Here is an 18,571-nt window from a genome sequence, read left to right as displayed (position 1 = left end):
AGTGTAATCCCTCTGGGCTCCAAAGGGCTTGGGAAGCCCCACCTCCCCAGCCCTCCTATCCACAGCACACAGCTGCCTTCTTATCTAAGCCCTGCCTCCCCAGCCCTCCTATCCACAGCACACAGCTGCCTTCTTATCTAAGATACAGGAACTTCTACCTATAGACAATGTTCTTCAGCAACGGTCTCTCACTGAGCATGGGCTTCAGCCTGCCAGCCCAGGATTTACTTGTGTTTGTGAGAAAATGGATCCCAGACTCTGCCCCAAACCTCAAGTACACAGATGCTGGTGTGTGCCTGATGGGGTTTATTTTTCTAAACAATCTTTCCAGAATGTTCTAACACATACTGTTTGAGATGCACTGGTGGATATCGAGAGCATCACTCTTAATTACTCGAGTGGCAACGTGATATTAATTTACAAAGAAAATCCAAATCTCCTTTAATCTGTTTATGATAAATTAAGGGCGACTGCTCAACAAGTTAGCATCTGCCTCTTAGGACAGAAATGTCAGGCTATGGAGACAGTCTTAAAACACATCATGAATCTCAGTATTTTAGAAATTTGATCCAGTTTTTTCCTTAGAAGTACTTTTCGTGCAAACTGTAATTAAGTAAAAACCACTTCTCCAAAGACGAGCTGCTTCTTCATAGCAGTTTTTTTTTTTTTTTTAAAGCTGATTAGCAGGAACACAGCCTTGAAGACAGAAAAGTTTGACTTTTCTCAAGACCTGTAGTCATTTTTCTGAAGAATTAGCAGATGCAGATACACCTGGACACACTGGAAACACCACAACTGTGCTAATTACAGTACAACTTTACCTTGAGGCCCTCACTCTTTTAATTTAACCACTAAACTGCTCAAAGGGCTTTTTGGTGGACTCAGGTGGCTATCATTTGCATGGTGAATTCTAGGAAAAACACAGACCTTCTGACTTCCACTGTGAGATCTTAGTCAAAATGGAGCAGAACCACTCAGTTAATCACATTGCCCAAGGAAGACTTCCCTGAGTCTAATCCCCTAGCTCTTCCCCAGACTTTCAGTATCAGAAGTGTTGGGGCTAGGGCCCACCAATCCATACATTTATAAAGTCTCTTATTAGAGACTTTTATTAATTATTTATTATTTAATTAATTATTAATTGGAGACCTATTAACTATATGGGGAGAGTAGAAAGCCTGGAGTGAATGACTTCCAGAGTCAATGTATGTTGTTGACGTGACTATGGCCATGCCAAGGACCTCAAAGCCTTAGACCCTTGGGAGAATGGAAATGCCTTCCTTCCTGGCCCAGGCACAGATGTTGACACTATGTACAGAAAATGCCCTGTGTAGCTTTCTCCCCTTGAATAGTTAAGGCCTGTGCTCTCCTATAAAGACCCCATCTTATGAGATTAGCTAAGACATTCTCCTTGATCTAGCTGTATACCAGATGCACCATCTCCTTGATTTAGCTGTGTACAGGAACCATGTCTTCTTGTTCAACTGTATATACCATGCTACTCCTGGGGAGCTGTAGCATCTCCATTGGAGAGCCTGGTCTACCTAAGCTCCGCTTTTCTCTGTCCCTTTGCTTTGCTTTTCCTCATTCCTTCAGCACCTTGGCCAGGTCTGTCGGCTGCTGTAGAGCTCTTAGCAAACATTGTTAAAAGCTTTTCCTATTACCTCCCCTTCCGGAAAACTTTAGTAATGTGCCTTTATTCTTTTTCCAGCTGCTAGTTCATGAGTCAAGGTTTGAGGCCGTGTATCTGTGTTTCCCCAAATACACAGAGCTTCATTGGCTCATAGCCAATGACACTGCAGCCTCACAGATCCTGCAAGCACATAGCCTTTGCAAGACATTGTGTATAACTTTTAAATGTGACCTTTTTCGGTCTTTTTTTTTTTTTTTTTTTTTTTTTTAAAGTAAAACATCCCAAATTGCACAAACATTGGACACTGTAAACCCTGAATCTTCCCCTTTCTATAATTGACACTGTACAAAGCCATGCAAAATAGTCCTAACCTCACTGCTTTTTACAGTTCAATTTTTAAAAGCTGTTTTTTTCCCCTCCAATTATTTTCTACCTTCATTTTCCCCCACAACCCAGTGTTTTATGCTTGAGTAGTATACCTTTAACAGGTTCTGGTAGCCAGAGACTCTTTTTGTGCAGGGATTGCCTGAGACAAGAGCCAGTAGCAAGAACAGATGGTCCAAACAAAGCCACCCAGGGGGATACAGTGAAGCTATGTGTGTGATGGCTATGTTTTTTATTGGATATTATATTTACATTTCAGATTTTATCCCCTTACCCCATTCCCCCCACCACCCAGGAACCTCATATCCCATCCCCCCTCCTCCTGCTTCTATGAGGATGTGCCCCCACCTACCCCCTCGAGTCCCCCCCCCCCACTTGGTGTTCAGCCTTCATTCGACCAACAGTGATGGCTATTTTAGAAGTCCAAGAGGATGGCATGCTGCACAGATTAAGTGGGGACTCTGAAACCACACTCTGTGACCTGAACTCAGATCAATTGATTTACCCAGTGAATTTAATAGATGAGCCTTGGCTGCCTTAAATAGGAACAGAAACCTGATGCATCTTCCCTATTCATGAGCTCATTCTCCAATTCACGAAGGTTGCCTCATGCTCAGAGCCAAAGCACAGCTTTATGGCTGGGAAGCAGAGAGTTTTCCAGTACTCAGATGTTAATGTTTTCTGCACTTGGGCTATTTTTATCCAGCAACACAGACGGCAGTGTAAGCACAGATTTCTTCTCAGTTTTCATTATAGCAGGTATGGGATCCTAGGCCATTGTCCTTAAAGCAGCCATGTTCATGCCCTGCATCTGAACAGTTGGAGTGAATGCTACCCTTTGTATCCATGATCATTCAGCTGTCTTCTTTTTGTTCAAAAGGAGAAAAGATATAAAACGAGTCTTCAGGATATTTCTCGGGGATGAGAATGACTAAGATGTTATTCATTTCAGAAGCATAAAAAAATCGGAGAGTAAAACAACCTGGGGATTCACAAAATGCTCTCGAGATAAACTTGTACTAGGACACAGAGTTAGTTCCATGAAATCAAGTAGTCAGTAGCCTAATTCTTTAAAGGAACGTGGACTGATTGAAGATTCCAGACATTGTCTTCACTTTACAATCAATGCAGAGGCACAGAATGTATTGATGTTGAAAATATACACTGAGGACTATGAAAAAGCCACCCCATGTGAAGGGATCCATGAAGTGTGACAGGAATAGTGCCCTATAGAAGAGAGTTTGTCCTCTACCCTTTGTTATCACACACCAAAAGGCCGGCTTCGACAATGCAGTACCCAGCTAGGGGGTATATTGCTATGTGTTCCTTGTCTGTAACTACGCTGCTGAACTAGTGACTGCCAATGCAGTGTGATTGAAGAGAGGGGTTCAAGGCAGGTAAGAAACAGGTGAGCCTTCTTTATCATTGTCACCATTTCATTCATTCCTGTGTATTCGTTGGATCTCACTGGTCAACGTCCCCATGAGCCTACAGCCCAGATGAATGGCACTGAATCACCAGCTCACCGAGAGCCATCTTGCATTACTGAGTGAGTAAGAGCTAGTTAAACTCATGCCTCTCACCAGTGGTTCACTTTTCACAGAAAACATCCCAGTGGTGTCCAAAGTTATACACCATACCTGTTATGTGAATGCGGTATTCCTCCTTGAAGATCTTCTGGAAGAAGGGGATCTTGAACTGCATGTGAGGAGTGTGTAACCCGGGGAGATTCACGTCAACATCGCCCATGAAGTGTGGGAATTCCCAGTCCTGTCAGAAAGTCAACATGTGAGCATATCTGCGTCTGATTTGTCTTAAGAGGGAAGACACCCTAAACTGGCTTTCTCTAAGCACTTGTTTTAAAATCATTTAAATTCAGCCGATGGCTAGATGTATCCATTTCACTTAGCAATTATCATCTTATGTACACTAGATATCGGTGTGCATTAAAAATAAAAATTAATTCATTACTCGGATTCTTATTGTTTTTCAATCCAGTAATTAGAAGCTAGTACAAAATGACTTACATCATTACACTTTGCTTCCACTGTATATGGATATTTACATATTTAGATAATGGAAATAATTGGTGTAGGGTTAATAAACATGGTATTTTATCTTGCTACTTTCAAAATTATGAGTGCTATAATTTCATGTCACACATAAAGAGACAAAGTACCCAAACTCTACTAAAGTACTTTACGATGCTCCACTCTAGAAACTGTGCGGAATGTTCTAACACCAAAGAACTCTGGCCTGTTCACTTGCTGATCAGATGGATTTGAGCCCAAGATGGAGGACATAAACCCCAAAGATTGCCACTAGTCATATCTAGTGAAGGTAAAACTACACAAGGCATCACTCTTTCAGGAGGAAGCGTCCAGAGACTCCTGTCAGGAGCCACACTTGATCTCAGACTTTAAACCACCGAATTAAAAATCCCAATTATCCCATGAAAAAAGAACACACTAAATATAAAAGAATATTTGAGATGGGTCTATAGACATGAAAAGACACACTTTCATTTTTAATAATTAAATGATCCCTGAAGGTACAGACTATGTTTAGTTGATGTGTTAAACCAATTTGAATATGAAAACATGATGAACAAAATGTTAGTTTGAAATTTTAATACAATATGTCGGTTGAAACTGCTAAGTTCACTCAGATAAAGCAGCTGATACAGGCATACTAGGAAAGGTCCCTGGTCCCTTAGGAACACCCATATATGTTTCCTTTTCTGAGAGACTGAACCACCAGGCAGAGGAGATCAAAGAGTGGCAGTCTGCACCTCCTAGCAATCTCTAGATCTGTAGATCATCTCAAGCTGATGATAGGAAATAAGTAGATAAGAGGAAATGAAATGATGCCACATCATCTGTTCTACCTGTGAGCAAATCAACCTCACCTGTCCATGGCTTTCAGACATTAGTAGCACACAGATACATGATTGAGGGCTCCAGAAATCAATGAATCATGTTAACTGAATATGGAATATTGTACAAAAATTATTAGTAGAAACTGGATAGGAGATTCTATCTGCACATAGGTGCTGAGGTTGAATATATGCATTTTCCCCTATATAGAGAGTGTTCTCTCCATATTACATAAAAGCCACTACAAAGAAAACAGTCCTGGGATGCTAAAATACATCTGATAAAAGCTATGACAACAAATAAAAACAGTGACTGACTATCTTCACTTGTCCTAGATAAATGACAATATCACTAAATTATCTTTCTTTATTTCTTGGTTGCTATTGGGTCATTGTATGTAAGCCAGCTTCTTAGTTGCAAGGCTTTTTCTGACTGCTCCCATTTAGACCATCATCCATGAAACTCAAGTTTTCTGCTGGTGTGAAATTGCTTTTAGTTTAAAAGCAATCTCTGGAGACTTTTTTTTTTTTTTTCTTGGACTGTGGTCAAAACCCTCATTCACTAAAAAATAGTTTCTCTATTACTTCCCGCCTCTTCCTGGAGATAGATGAGTTAAGGAAGCAGGAAGGGGAGAGAAGAATAAGAGAGAGGAGTGGGGTGTTGTGGTATTTTCCTGGAGGAAAGTTTTCCTTTCTTTTTAAGAAGATATCAAAGAGAGTGGTTGATGTTTGAGGATGGTGAGTGTAGGAAAAGCAGCTGTAAATCTATAAAAGATAATATGCAAAGGGGATACTGTCTCAACAGTGGCATCTCTCAGTTCGCCCATTTGCTTCATCTGTCAGAAAACTGTGTTTTATTGTTTTGAAACTCTTTTATTTAATCTGATTTCCTGAGTTCATTTCCCTTTATTATTTTAATTATTTGTAAATTCCTACCCCCCATTCCCCTTCAGACTTCTCATTCTGAGTCAGCATACACCTGGTCTACCTTGGCTTGCAGTGGAACGGCAATCATAGTAATTGCTATACCATTTTGAGCTTATTTTAGTGAAAAATATTTATCTGAAGTTTGTTGAATCACAGGTATTTAAAACAGAGGGCAAAGGGAAGAGAGGGGGATGCTTTTTGTCTCAACAGGTCTCAGATACTTCATCTACAAATCGGTGTTGAACCTAGTGACCTCACATCCTTCTTTGAAGCATGAGATAACACCTAAGCAGCAACCTCCACAGTGACAAAGACAGAGGAAGAGACACAGGAATGGTTAATAAGCATGGTTGGTTTTGTAGCATGAATCAGTTTGGTTTAACCTGAAAGACAGTGGAGGAAACTGATGGTTCTGTTTCACACTGGCTATGGTAAAGTAAAAAAGCCTTCTTTTCCTGTCCATCCCATCCATAGTACAGGTCACCCTGATGCCTCTGACTAGGGTTTAGGTAAGAGTAGAGGTCTAGAGGCTACACAGGGAGGGCAAAAGGGAGAGGCACCTCTCCCAGAGGCATGTAGCAGTGGTCTTAACAGGAAGGTAAGAAAACAAAATCTTGCTGGGTTCTTTTAAAATAGGAGTTTCCTTATGGTGACTTCCAGAAATAACTGAGTGGTGTGTGTGTGTGTATGTGTGTGTGTGTGTGTGTGTGTGTGTGTGTGTGTGTGTGTGTATGTGTACACACGCTTGCTTGTACATGTGCAGGTGAGAATATTTGGCTATGCTATGATTGAGTCACTAGTCCCAAGTAACACAAGAGCCATGCAGGATAGATTAGACTTCCTAGTTCCAAAGCCTACAAGCTCTCTGCTTATCCAGACTGTCTCTAACCAGAGAAGTGTACCATGGCTCTCTGGTTTAATCTCAGTGCTGGCCTTTTTATTAGCTTTGTGTGCCTTGCTTCAGAGTTAGCCGTAATCACTAGGTTATCTCCTACTAGGAGCTAGTGCACAGGGGCTTGGACCTCCTCCCCTCTTTGAGTGGGTGTTATTAAAGTCACCTCACCCTAGCATGAATAAGACCAACTTTAATTCTTTCTCCATAAATAACTTCCCTGGGGACTTTTTCCTTCTAACTAGACTCCAGTGAGTGGGACAAGGAACAAATGAATGACTGATAAACAGTGGGGATGTCATAGCATTGTTGCCATGAATGCACCGCCATCTTAAGTAGACATTGTATAGAGAGGCATGGTGAGTCATGCCTTGCTTGCTTTCTACGTGACTGTCAATGACATATTTTCAACTAAATATAAAAAGTATGAGGAGAACCACCAGGTACAATGTGTTCAGCAGTTAAGCCCAGAACAACAAGCTTATCCTCCTGACATTGGCACATTATGAAATGTTCATTTATTTTGTTCTTTGAGAATTGTTATCAGTCTGGGGGCCTCGATACTGCTCTCTCCTATCAAAGCCAGCAGCTGCTGCAGAGATCTATCAGGGATGAGAGTGCGCCGGGCACACAGTATCAAGCTGTTCCAGTTCTCAACAGCTCATGATGATGTACAGAGTGTGGACAGGTCTCCAACTCCACAGCTGTTCACAGATGACATATGGTTAGTTTCCATTGAGATGAGTATATTTCCCACGTAAATTAAAGAGATGTGCCACAACAATTGTCTACTTTTCTTACTCCGGTCTACTTCTGTCTGTAGCAATGAAAGTCAGACCGTGATCCCTGCTGTTCGCAGACCATGGTTGGGCAGGTTTTAGCAGCAGTGGTGTGCATCTAGACTAGAGTGTCTTGAGGCTTTCTGTAGTCATTTCTCGGTGCTTCCTTGATGAACCTCAAGGTCAAGGAAAGAGCCGAGTGCCATTCAGAGCCCAAGTTGACATTTTATAGTAACATTTTTAGAGTCTATTGTCTCTAATAGACTCTAAAGTTTAAAGCCTTCTCTGTTTTGAGTTACCTGTTGATGAAATAACAACTACCTGTTTCTATTTAGGTAAGAAATTCAGATAAAAAAAATGTAATAACAGTTATTACTTTATCCTGGGAAACTAAAGCCAGAGTAAAAGCAAAGAAATGTTGTGTTTTCTGGGTTCATAATTGACCAGTTGGTTTTTGAGATAATTAGGGAGAAGAATAGATCTTACTAAAAAGTTGATAAACTAGAAACAAAAGTTTCTACTTACTATTTGACAGTTTTATTCACATATATAGTGCTTTTTGATCATTACCCCCTCACTCTCTCCTCCCACAGACGCCCTGCTTTCCTATCAATTCTCCTACTTTGGTGGCTGCTTTCATACCCCACTGAGTTTAATTACAGTTGCTTATATAAGCATAAGCGGGAAGGAGTTTGTCGGAGCATGGGCAACTTATCAGTGACTACATCACTAAAGAAAAGACAACTTTTTTTTTCCCCCAGCAACCATTACATGCACATAGACCCTCAGGAGGGAATGAGGTTTCTTATGTCCCTTGCCCATGGATGACAGTGCTGACAGTCCCAATCTTGTGTGGGTCTTGGGCAGTAATCATAGTGCAGTGACTTCATGAGTACAGCAGTCATGTCATGATAGGATTGACAATAGACTCTAAAAATGTTACTATAAAATGTCAACTCACCCTCAATTTAATAGTTTTTTATCTTCCTTTTTATAGAATTATATTATCTGGCTTCAGATGATTTCAAAGTCAACTATACAGGCATATTTCGTTTCTAGCTAATCTCTATTCATGCATATTTCAGAACTGAATTCAGAATGTGAATATCGGGACACAATTCCATCAAAAACCTCTCCAGCTTGCAAAGTGTCCCTAGCTTTTCTCTACTTGCCAGTGTCCTAGCAACAGGATTCCAGGTGACAGCATGACAGCAAGCGGCCTGAAGAATTGTTCTTATGCTTTGGGTGATATTTCTGTTTCTTATTAGGAAGCCAGAGAGCTTGATATTTTCCTCCCCAACAATCCTTTGCTTCTGACTGGCAAACTTGCCATAGGAGTACTTGGCTGAATGAATTCTCTCCTTATACAGTAGGCTCTGCTTATTTATCGGCCATGCCCGTCGTCCCCACTGAAATGTAAGCTCCAGGGAGCTCAGATGACTTTTCCCTGTTTTGATAACAGGCTGTACTCTGAATACATGAACTCAGCTCAGCATATGGTAGGAACTCAAGTATTTGTTTAAGTGATGAATGATGAGCTCCGAGAGCTAAAAAGGCAATGCGGTCCCCTTTGCATTTCCTGGTGTGGAAGCACGGAGTGGATTTGGGAAGGGACACAGCACGGTGAGCATTATGCATCACTCCAACATCTGAAATGAGGCAAAACTGGGTGCTTTTGTTTTGTCTTTATCATCCAGCTACAGAGAGACCATGGACATAGTAACACGAAGTGTAAGCTATTTGCAAAGATCACAATGAAAAGAAGAAAGTAGATCATTAGAGAAGGTAGGTAAGATGGCTAATCTTGGTTGTCAACAAACATCTGGAGTCAACTACAACTCACCTCTGAGGGATTTTTCTTGATTGGATTATTTAAGGAGGGATGACCCATCTATTTCTGAATCATTTGAAGTGGGAAAACTCACCCTAAATCTGGGCCACACCATCTGGTGGGAGCCAGATTTAGGACATAAAAGGACATGGGGCAGGAAGCTTTTGCCTTTTGCCTGCTTGCCTTCACTCTTAGTGGCAAGTTTGTTTATCCTTCTGACACAGCATTTCTTCATTGCTATTAGAGCCTGCTTCTTCAGGATTACAACACAGACTGAGGAAGTCTGAGCACACAGCCTGTAAGCCACTCTACTAAACTCCCTTAAGAACCTTGGCAGTACCGTGGTGGAAGGTTAGAATAAAGACTGAAGATGTTTGGAGAATTGATCATGGATATGTTTGGAGTGGTCTTTCTTGTCACCCTGTAAAAGAAAGAATCTATGAGAGTTGTCAAACTAAGTCAGAGAACCAGGAACTAAGTGTAGAAGGCATCTGAGGTAGAACCATGGGAGGGTTATTTCCCACACTGGGGTCCTACAGGTATGTTGAGGCAAAGCCAGAACATGAGAGGTGCTTTGCAATAACCATAAGGCATGCGTAGGAGAATGATGGCTGGAGCCTGGCCTCAGCTGTCCCCCGATACCCACCCTTTCCTCATGTCACCTTCATAGCTTCTCATCATAGTCACTGTTTTACTTCCTTAAGGGAAAATGTTCTATAACCTTATGAGCTGCTTAAACTATTTCATCGAGGCTGGGAGCAAATTTCTTGATTTTTCTGTTTGAAGGAGGTTTTTGCCAATTCAGAGTAGGGATGTTTCACTCATCTGTAACACAAATTCACACCTTTTTCTGAAATGTTTTAATGAATGTGACTTTTTCTTTTTATAGTTTGATCCATGTTTGTGTGTATAGTGTTTACCTGAATGGATGGATGTATACTACACATGTGCCTAGCAACCATGGAGCTGAGAAGGCAGTATAGAATCCCCTGGGGACCTGGAGTTACAGTCCTGAGCTGCCATGCGAGTGCTGGGAACCAAACTGAAGTCCTTTCCAAATGCAGCCAGCACTCTTAGCTGCTAACCTCTTAACTCTTAACCTCTCCAGCACAGAATGTGACGTTTTCCACGTGATTTTATTTCCAAATACCCCAAAACTAGAAAAATGGTTATCTCCTAAACTCGAGCTAACCACAAGGGTGTGGTTTGTAATCATTTTCTTTCTTCATGAACTGTTTTTGTTTACTGACTCTCAGAAGTCCACATACGTCCCCAGCTAATTCTAAAGAGAGCATACATCAGTGAGTTGTAAGTATTAGTTTATTACCTCTAAGAAAAACCAATCTAGCCCAGAGCAGGTCTGAAAAGTTAACTACACTCTATTACTTTTAAGAGAACTTGCCTCAAGGCTATAGTGAGAAAGCAGTAGGTCTTTTAAAACAAGCTTTAGTACATCTAGACCCCCAAATCACCATTTCTTTACACTCCAAATTGGAAACAAACAGATGCCCTGCCCTGGCAGACAGAAGGGAGGAAGACAGAATAAAAGCCGGTCTTAAAAGTGTTTACACTAATGGAAATGCATCATATGGCCTCTAGGAATAATAGGAAATCAATAACCCTGACTGGGGCAACTCAGTTAAGGAGCAGGAGGGAGGGAGTACTTAAGTCTTAGAGACTCCTGGGAAAGAAGGGAGAGCAAATGGCTGGCTGGGAGGACTTGCCAGCAATGAAAGGTAGTGCAGACTTTAAAGAAACACAGCAATGGCTCATTTCAGCTTTAGCTTCCAGGATCTGTCAATCCCAATCTACTTAGCACTTGCTCTTTCTAAAGATTCACTTATTTTTATTTTGTGTGTTATTGTTTTGCTTCCATGTTTGTCTGTGTCATTATGTGCATACTTTGTACCTATGGAAACCAGGAAAGGGCGTTGGATCCCACTGAAATGGAATTGAAGATGTGAACCAACATGTGGTTGCTAGGAATTGAACCTGGATCATCTGGAAGAGCAGCCAGTGCTCTTGACTGCTGAGTCATGTCTCCAGCCCCTACTCAGCATGCCTTAGAAGAATGAATGCTAACTATACATGTTTGCATGTATTATACTCAAAAGGTATTCCCTTTCCATGGAAAGAATGAAATCCAGTGGAAGAAATTTAATAGAGCATTTGTATTGTTTTCTAGACCCGGCTGTAGGACACAGCACAGTCCCCTGATCATTCTTTGCTTTATTATTTTTGGTACAAATGTCACTGCTGCAGCCTGGCTGGCTGTACACATACTGCCAGCAATGGTCACATTCAATTGTCTGAATGGCTGATTTCTTCTGTGAGCTAGATGGGAGATCGCTCACTGATACAGAGTAGATGTTACTGTCCTGGGTAAATTTTAAATTTAATATTGTGGTCATTTATCTTTATGAACAAAAAGGGCTGATGTCAGGGATCTGTGGGGGGAAAAGACTCAATTTGACAATGGGCACCTCACAAGGGAAAGAGTATAAAGTGGACCAAAATGGAACACAGCAACAAAAAATGAGTGATCTTTTAACTTCGTGATGGTGGCTTCATTTCTAGAATTATTTTTCCAGGACTATCTATATTATAGCCAAGAAGTCTATCCACAAGTGAAATATGATGTTACATACTGATAAGCATTCTGAATTAAGACAGGGAAAGGAGATCAAAGTATTGAGTTGGCCACAGGTGCTATTTTAGTGGGAAGTAAACTTCCTTGAAGGTGATCTTCATGTGGAGGCTGATGCCCATGAAAGACAGAAAGTGGTTATCATCTGAGTATGGGTCTGATGGGACACAGCTTTAATCCCAACTCTCAGTAGGCAGAAGAGGGGAGCTCTATTAGTTCAAGGCTGCCCTGGTCTATATAGTAAGTTCCAGGACAGACAGAGCTACATAGTGAAACCCTAACTTTAAAAAAAAAAAAGGAAAGAAAGGAAGGAGGCAGGCAGGGAGGAAGAAGGAAAGAAGGAAGGAAAGAAGAAAGGAAGGAAGAAAGGAAGGAAGAAAGGAAGAAGAAAGGAAAGAAAAAGGAAAAAACAGAAGAAAAGAATGAAAGGAAGGAAGAAAGGAAGAAAAAGACAGAAAGAGAAAGAGAGAGAAAAGAGGAAGGAGGATGGACAGAAGACAGGAAGGAAAATAAAAGGATCATATCAGCCAGGAGAAGTGTGTGCAACGACACCTGGGAGAAGGGAGAAACTAACAGGTGAGCATGGTGGTGGGAACAGGGCTGGCCTAGGAGCCCAGAGAGAATACTGTGGTGGCTGAAGTATGAAATGATAGTGTAAGCTAAGCAGGCTGGAACTCAGATCGAGATGCCTACATGAAGGTGTTACCAACTGGTTTCTCAGCACCCCGAGGAATGGCTACAGCATCTGTGTGGAGTTTCAGGAACTCACTTCTCCCGAGAAGACAGAGAAGGGGGCCAGCTACTTCATACACGCTAATGCAGAACAGTTTGACAGTCATATGCTGTGGTCTGAAAGGCTCCCCCAGCACCCGTGATGACATTTAAATGCCACTGTTACTGTGTGAAGACACAAGGGTTTTCAGGGTGGTTGGTGAGCCCTGCCATTGTGTGAGTCATGTACCACAGAGGCCCTCACCAGATGCCTCAGTCATGTTCTTGGACTTTGCAGCCTTCAGAATGGTGAACCAAAGACACCCCTATTGTTTATAAATAGAAAGGGGACTAAGACAAAATCTAAGCTGAAGTGCTATGTGGACAGTTGAGAAGCTCACAAAAGTTGAGGTTAGCGGCACAGGTGAGCTGTCAGTAATACAGCTGTTGGTCTAAGGTCAGAATACACAGTGGGCAGAGTACTGAGAAATCCAGCATTTGAGATATAAAAGAGAAACTAAGGGAGGTGCAGAAAACAAGGTATCCTAGATGTTAGGAGGGAGTGCTGAGTGCACTGGTACATGCCTGTAATCCTAGGCACTTGAGAGACTCAGACAGGGGCATTGAAAAGAAAAGGATATCCTGGGGTACACATTGAGTTTAAGGCCAGCTGTACAACTTAATGATGCCCGTCTCTGAAACTGTTTACTAATGATGAGGCTCGTGATGTAATTCAAGAAAGTATTTGCCTGGCATGAGGGGACCCCAGGTTCCACACGTCTTAAGAAGAGTGATCAGTTGTGTCTAGTGAAGCTACGGATTTAAAGAAGAATGAGAGACAATATTTGCTAATTACACTTCTGGCAAGGGGTTTGTTACAGACGATTTAACACATTCTAAATGTCAAGAGCAAAAAAAAGGCCCAAGTTTCAAAAAGTAGATACATCTTCAATATCTGTGTGGATTCAGTCCATTTTGGGGAAGGTGGAAACCGCATTTGCCACAGGATAGACAAGAATGCTACTACTGGTTGTAGCCCAAACTCCACCCCTGTAAAGAGACAGTCTAAGAGAGAGTATCATTAAGTTGTCCAACTTGCTTAAACTGGCAGTCTCCTGCCTCAGCCTCCTGGGCACCCGGGATGACAGGCCCTTGCCAGTACATCCACCTTTGCTTCCTTCTAGAAACACTTCTGCAACTTTTCCCTGGGCTCTTCTTTTCCTGCAGTCTCAATTCTGGGGTTTATTTCTACTCCTTCTCCTGCCTTCTCCTCTGTCTTAATATCTCTCAAATAGGACACACAATTTAACAGCAGTGTTTGGAGGGACAGGCACTCATAAAGAGGATCTACAGGCATGTAGATAGTTTTTCCAGAGGATGTCTTCCAGAGGATCTACAGGCAGTGGATAGTTGTTGAGCAAGATAGATATATTTTCTTCACAAGTGTAGCCACTAGTAAGTTGTCCACATTCCTGCTAACTAAGTCCTCATGCACCGTCCTGTGACCCTCCCTAGTAAAACTCACTGGTTCACAAAAGTGAAAAGCTCAGAATCGTTGGTTTTTTTTTTTTTTTCTTCAGATAATCTAAACAAGAAAAGTCCTAAACAGAAGTATCCTCATGCTTAGGTTTAAGTTGATAGCTGTCAAGATGATAAGCAAGGTTAGCCACTACCATACACTGCATAATGTTCTATAATGTATGTGTACAACTTTGCCTTTACCTGTTCATCAATTGATGGTGTTTTCCCATTTCTTAGCCACTGTGAACAGTGTGATATGACAAACATGAGAGGCAAATGCACCGATTTTGCATCCTTTAGTTATATACCTGTAGGTAGTGTTTTCCGATCTACTTAAAGCTTTGGGACAGATTGTTCTATACTAATGTCCACCAACAGTGTGCATTGACTCTGTCACTGTGATCAAACATGGATCAAAAGCAACTTGGGGAGGATTTTTTTTTTCTGCTTACAAATTATATTCCATAAGTGAGGGAGTTCAAGGCAGGAACTGAAGCAGAAACCATAGACAGATGCTTCTTATTGGGATTATTCTCCATGATTTGCTCAGTACCTTTTCTCTCTAGTACCAGGACCACTTGCCCAATGAATGACAACATGAACAGAGGTGGGGCCTCCCCTATCAATTAGCCATCTAGAAAATGTCCACAGGCAAATTTAATGGAAACAATTCAATAGAGAAAACCCTCTTCCCATTTACCTCACGTAGACCAAACCAATCTGGCACATGGGGACAGGCTCCTCCTTCTCCACACCACCTGTCTTTTCTCTTTTGATAAGAGGTATCCTTGCTGGGATTATACTACATTATGGTTTCATCTTGATAGCTATCAACTTAAACCTAAGCATGAGGACACTTCTGTTTAGGACTTTTCTTGTTTAGATTATCTGAAGCAAAAAAAAAAAAGAAAAGAAAGTAAGAAAGAAAGAAAAGAAAATAAAAAAAAAAACCAAAAACCAGCCTGAATGTAGATAGTGCCTTCTGATGGCAGACCACATAAAAGGACATGGAAGAATGGAGACTGGCTCTTTGCCGGCTAGCTCTCACTCTCGAAGACAAGTTCATCTGTCCTGTTGCTGCTGCATTCCTTTAATAGCATCAGGACCAGCTTCTTCCTATGTGTACTAAAGACTAGCAGCTCTCCACGAATCCTCCAATCCTTCAGCACCAAACTAAACGGGGGCTTCTGAGACATTCAGCCTCATGGCCTGAAAAGTGACTAGATTAGTGGCCTCTCCAGTGTTAGATAGTAGTGTGGAACTACCTAGATCATACCTTCGGCAATCTAATGAACCATAGACCACACAGACAGACAGACAGACAGACAGACAGACACACACACACACAGAGAGAGAGAGAGAGAGAGAGAGAGAGAGAGAGAGAGAGAGAGAGAGAGAGCATACTTCATTATATTAATTTTGAAAACTTGACTAAGAATACAGTCTCAAAAAAAAAAAAAAAAAACCCAATGGAATCTTGACATCTGTAATAACTTGGAAGAAACTGGAGACAGGAAGGATAAGGCGGCCTATAAAACCAAGTAGCACATGATCCCACTCAATCACATGTAGAATCCAAAGAACAATGATCATTTGGAAGTGGGGAATAGAATGATAGTTTTCAGAGGCTGAAGAGAGAAGGAAAGGAGAGGGCAAGGAAAGATTGATTAGCAGAACTGTTGAATAAAGATGTTGTGTGTAAGTGTACCTTTGTGTGTGTGTGTGTGTGTGTGTAAGGACACACATGCGTGAAGAGGTCAGAGGTTAATGTCCTTCAATACCTTTCCTCATTAATTTTGACAGATCCTCACTGATCCTGGAGTGGACCAGTTCTCCTAGAGTTGCTGGCCAGCAAGCCCCAGGGATCCTCCCAGCTCTGTCTCCACGTGCTGAGCTGACAGGTGTGCAGTGTAGCATATGGCTTTCTCGTGGTGTGCCAGGGAACGAGTTCAGATCTTCTTGCTGGTGGGTAAGTGCATTATCAACTATGACACCTGCTAAGCCCTGGAATGAGGAGTTCCTGTGTGCTATTCATACAATCACTTGTTATGATTCTCAAAAATTTGAAAGAAAATAATTTGGTATATATATATATATATATATATATATATATATATATATATATATATGTGTGTGTGTGTGTGTGTGTGTGTGTGTGTGTGTGTGTGTGTGTGTGTGTATGTATATATACATATATATACATATATATATGTGTGTCTCCTAATCACACAGTATAGCCAAGTACTGAAATATGAAAGAGTTCCCTGCTCATGTGAATAAATTTAATTGAAGATAAAAATAAAAAATATCAATGAAGTGAAAATAAATAGCACACTAATAAGTTTACATCTATGGTAAAAATCTACAGTACCTACCTATAGTAAGTATACACCTACAATAGTAAAAACCTATCTGTCTATAGTGAAAAAAATCACAGAGGCATTTCTTAGTGAGGTACTATGATGAGGTTCCAATTATTTGATTGCATGAAGTAAAATGGACTTTGGTATGCTAGGGGTTTCTGCACCTGAGATTCTTTCTATATTTTCAGTAGCTTTTGCAATGACTACTGTTAAAAGGGGCTCTCACACTATGACTATTCTGATTTTTAAGTGTTATTTATTTTCTGAAACAACACAGCACTAGGCTGTATTTGTGATGCCTTGAATAAATGCAATCTTAGAAACAATAGGCTGGGTCTTCAGTTCTCTGCTCTCAGTGTGGCATCCCTCTGTCTTCATCCCAGTAAATTCTCCATTTCCAGAACAACCCTGAAGCCTCTGCATCTGCCTCTGCCCCTGTAGACTAGCCCGTGGTAGCACGTAACAGAATATCAAAGCTCCAGAGCAACGGACTTGAACTGCCGGGCTTGCTGTGTCTGTCTTCAATGAGTTTTAGGTTAGAAGTGTTCATCCTCTGAGCTCTAGAGAAAAATTATCCACCCACAAGTAAAAGAACAAAAAAACTGGAAAACAGAATATATCCAGGGAGGCTATGGAACAGAAAAGAATAAAATATGCTTTGTTGTTTTAGAATTATACCCTCAGTGAACTGAAAGATTTTATGAAACCCTTCTTAGTCCAGGGGTCAATGCCAAAGACAATTCTAACGTATATCGCTTTCCTTGCTCAATAGTCACTGGAGAGAAATTCCATCATCCTCAGGGGCCATCTAGAAAACAAATCTGCAAGCTGGGGCAAGCAACCTTACGTGCATGCCAGCAATTGTATTTTCTTTCTCCAGTAACATCCATTCAGGGAAGCCTGGCACTGCAACAGTGGACATTATTGAATTTCAGGTTGCCCCAAGAGCAAGAGAGTGAAATCTGTACTTCTCAAAGCCGTCCCCAGTGTTATTCTTAAGCTCCCCACACAGAAGCCTCACAGTATCACAGAACCAATTTAACAGTTATTAAATGCTCACTCGATGTTAGCTACATATTCTCAAAGGGAAAAATAGAATCAAACCAAGCCCTTCCTTTTACAGCTATAGACAGCAATGGTCACAGAGATTACTGGGCCCTTCCCACGCAGCACAACAGAGTGTTGCTAGGGAGGAGGGGACCAGATGACGCTCAGTCAGTGGCCCCTTCGTACTGTTCTACACTCCCAACCATTTTACTGAGAATTCTTCACGAAGTTCTGATTTAAGTTGGCTCTGTTAATTCTGTTCTCTTCAAAATAAGCAAGTGCTCACCATGAACCTGCTGTGTGCTGGACATATGGACTACTTAAGAGCATGAAGAGTGCTCTGTCAGTGTTTACCTACATCGGTTAGGATTTTTCTCATCTCATATGGAAGCAAGGGGTTCTGAGAGCAGCCATGCCACTTGCCTAAGGCTACCTCAGGTATCACTGAAAGGGTTCGCTCCCTGGTGTTCTCAAAGACCACGAAGCTTTCTTTCCTCACTGTATCAGCCTTTCATGGTGTTTCCATGTAAACATTAAACTGTCCATCTAGAAGCCAAATTCTGTAACTTATTTCTGGCAGATGTTAACTTACTTCCGTGATGACACTTGGTATCCTGCAGTTTATGTTGAATTATGTTTGTTTGGCATTACTGGGCTCCCTGAAGCACATGAGGATGAGACCCTGTGGGATACACATTGCCAGGGGAGGGCAAGGCAGCATGTCTGTGCCCTTGACAGATATACAAGTCCTTCAAGTCCTTGACAGAGCTTTCAGAACATTCGGGCGAGTTGGAATGTTTCTAGAATGAGCTCTAATTCTTTAGCGTGGGTCAGTTTGGTTTTCTAACCTGAGCAGGTTTTCATCACAATTTGGCTCTCCTGACAGCGGAAGCTTATGCTACTTCTTAAGAAATCAGGATGGATTGAGGGACAATTTAGTGACCACCTACTGAGAAAATCA

The 18,571-nt window shown here is 41.5% G+C and overlaps 1 protein-coding gene across 2 annotated transcripts in view; it reads right to left on the bottom strand.

The window, feature by feature from the left end:
* Tmem117 (transmembrane protein 117) overlaps positions 1-18,571 on the bottom strand; it is a 467,221-nt gene that overhangs the window by 11,484 nt on the left and 437,166 nt on the right. For both annotated transcript variants that reach the window (XM_076911950.1, XM_034517349.2), the window contains exon 7: positions 3,658-3,787. In XM_076911950.1, the coding sequence (XP_076768065.1) occupies positions 3,658-3,787 (130 nt within the window). The remainder of the gene's footprint in view (positions 1-3,657; positions 3,788-18,571) is intronic.

This window comes from Arvicanthis niloticus, chromosome 13 (genome assembly GCF_011762505.2).
Source record: "Arvicanthis niloticus isolate mArvNil1 chromosome 13, mArvNil1.pat.X, whole genome shotgun sequence".
Classification (NCBI taxonomy): domain Eukaryota; kingdom Metazoa; phylum Chordata; class Mammalia; order Rodentia; family Muridae; genus Arvicanthis; species Arvicanthis niloticus.
The sequence above is the reverse complement of the archived record's forward strand: the minus strand, read 5'-3'. Positions and strand labels throughout refer to the sequence as shown.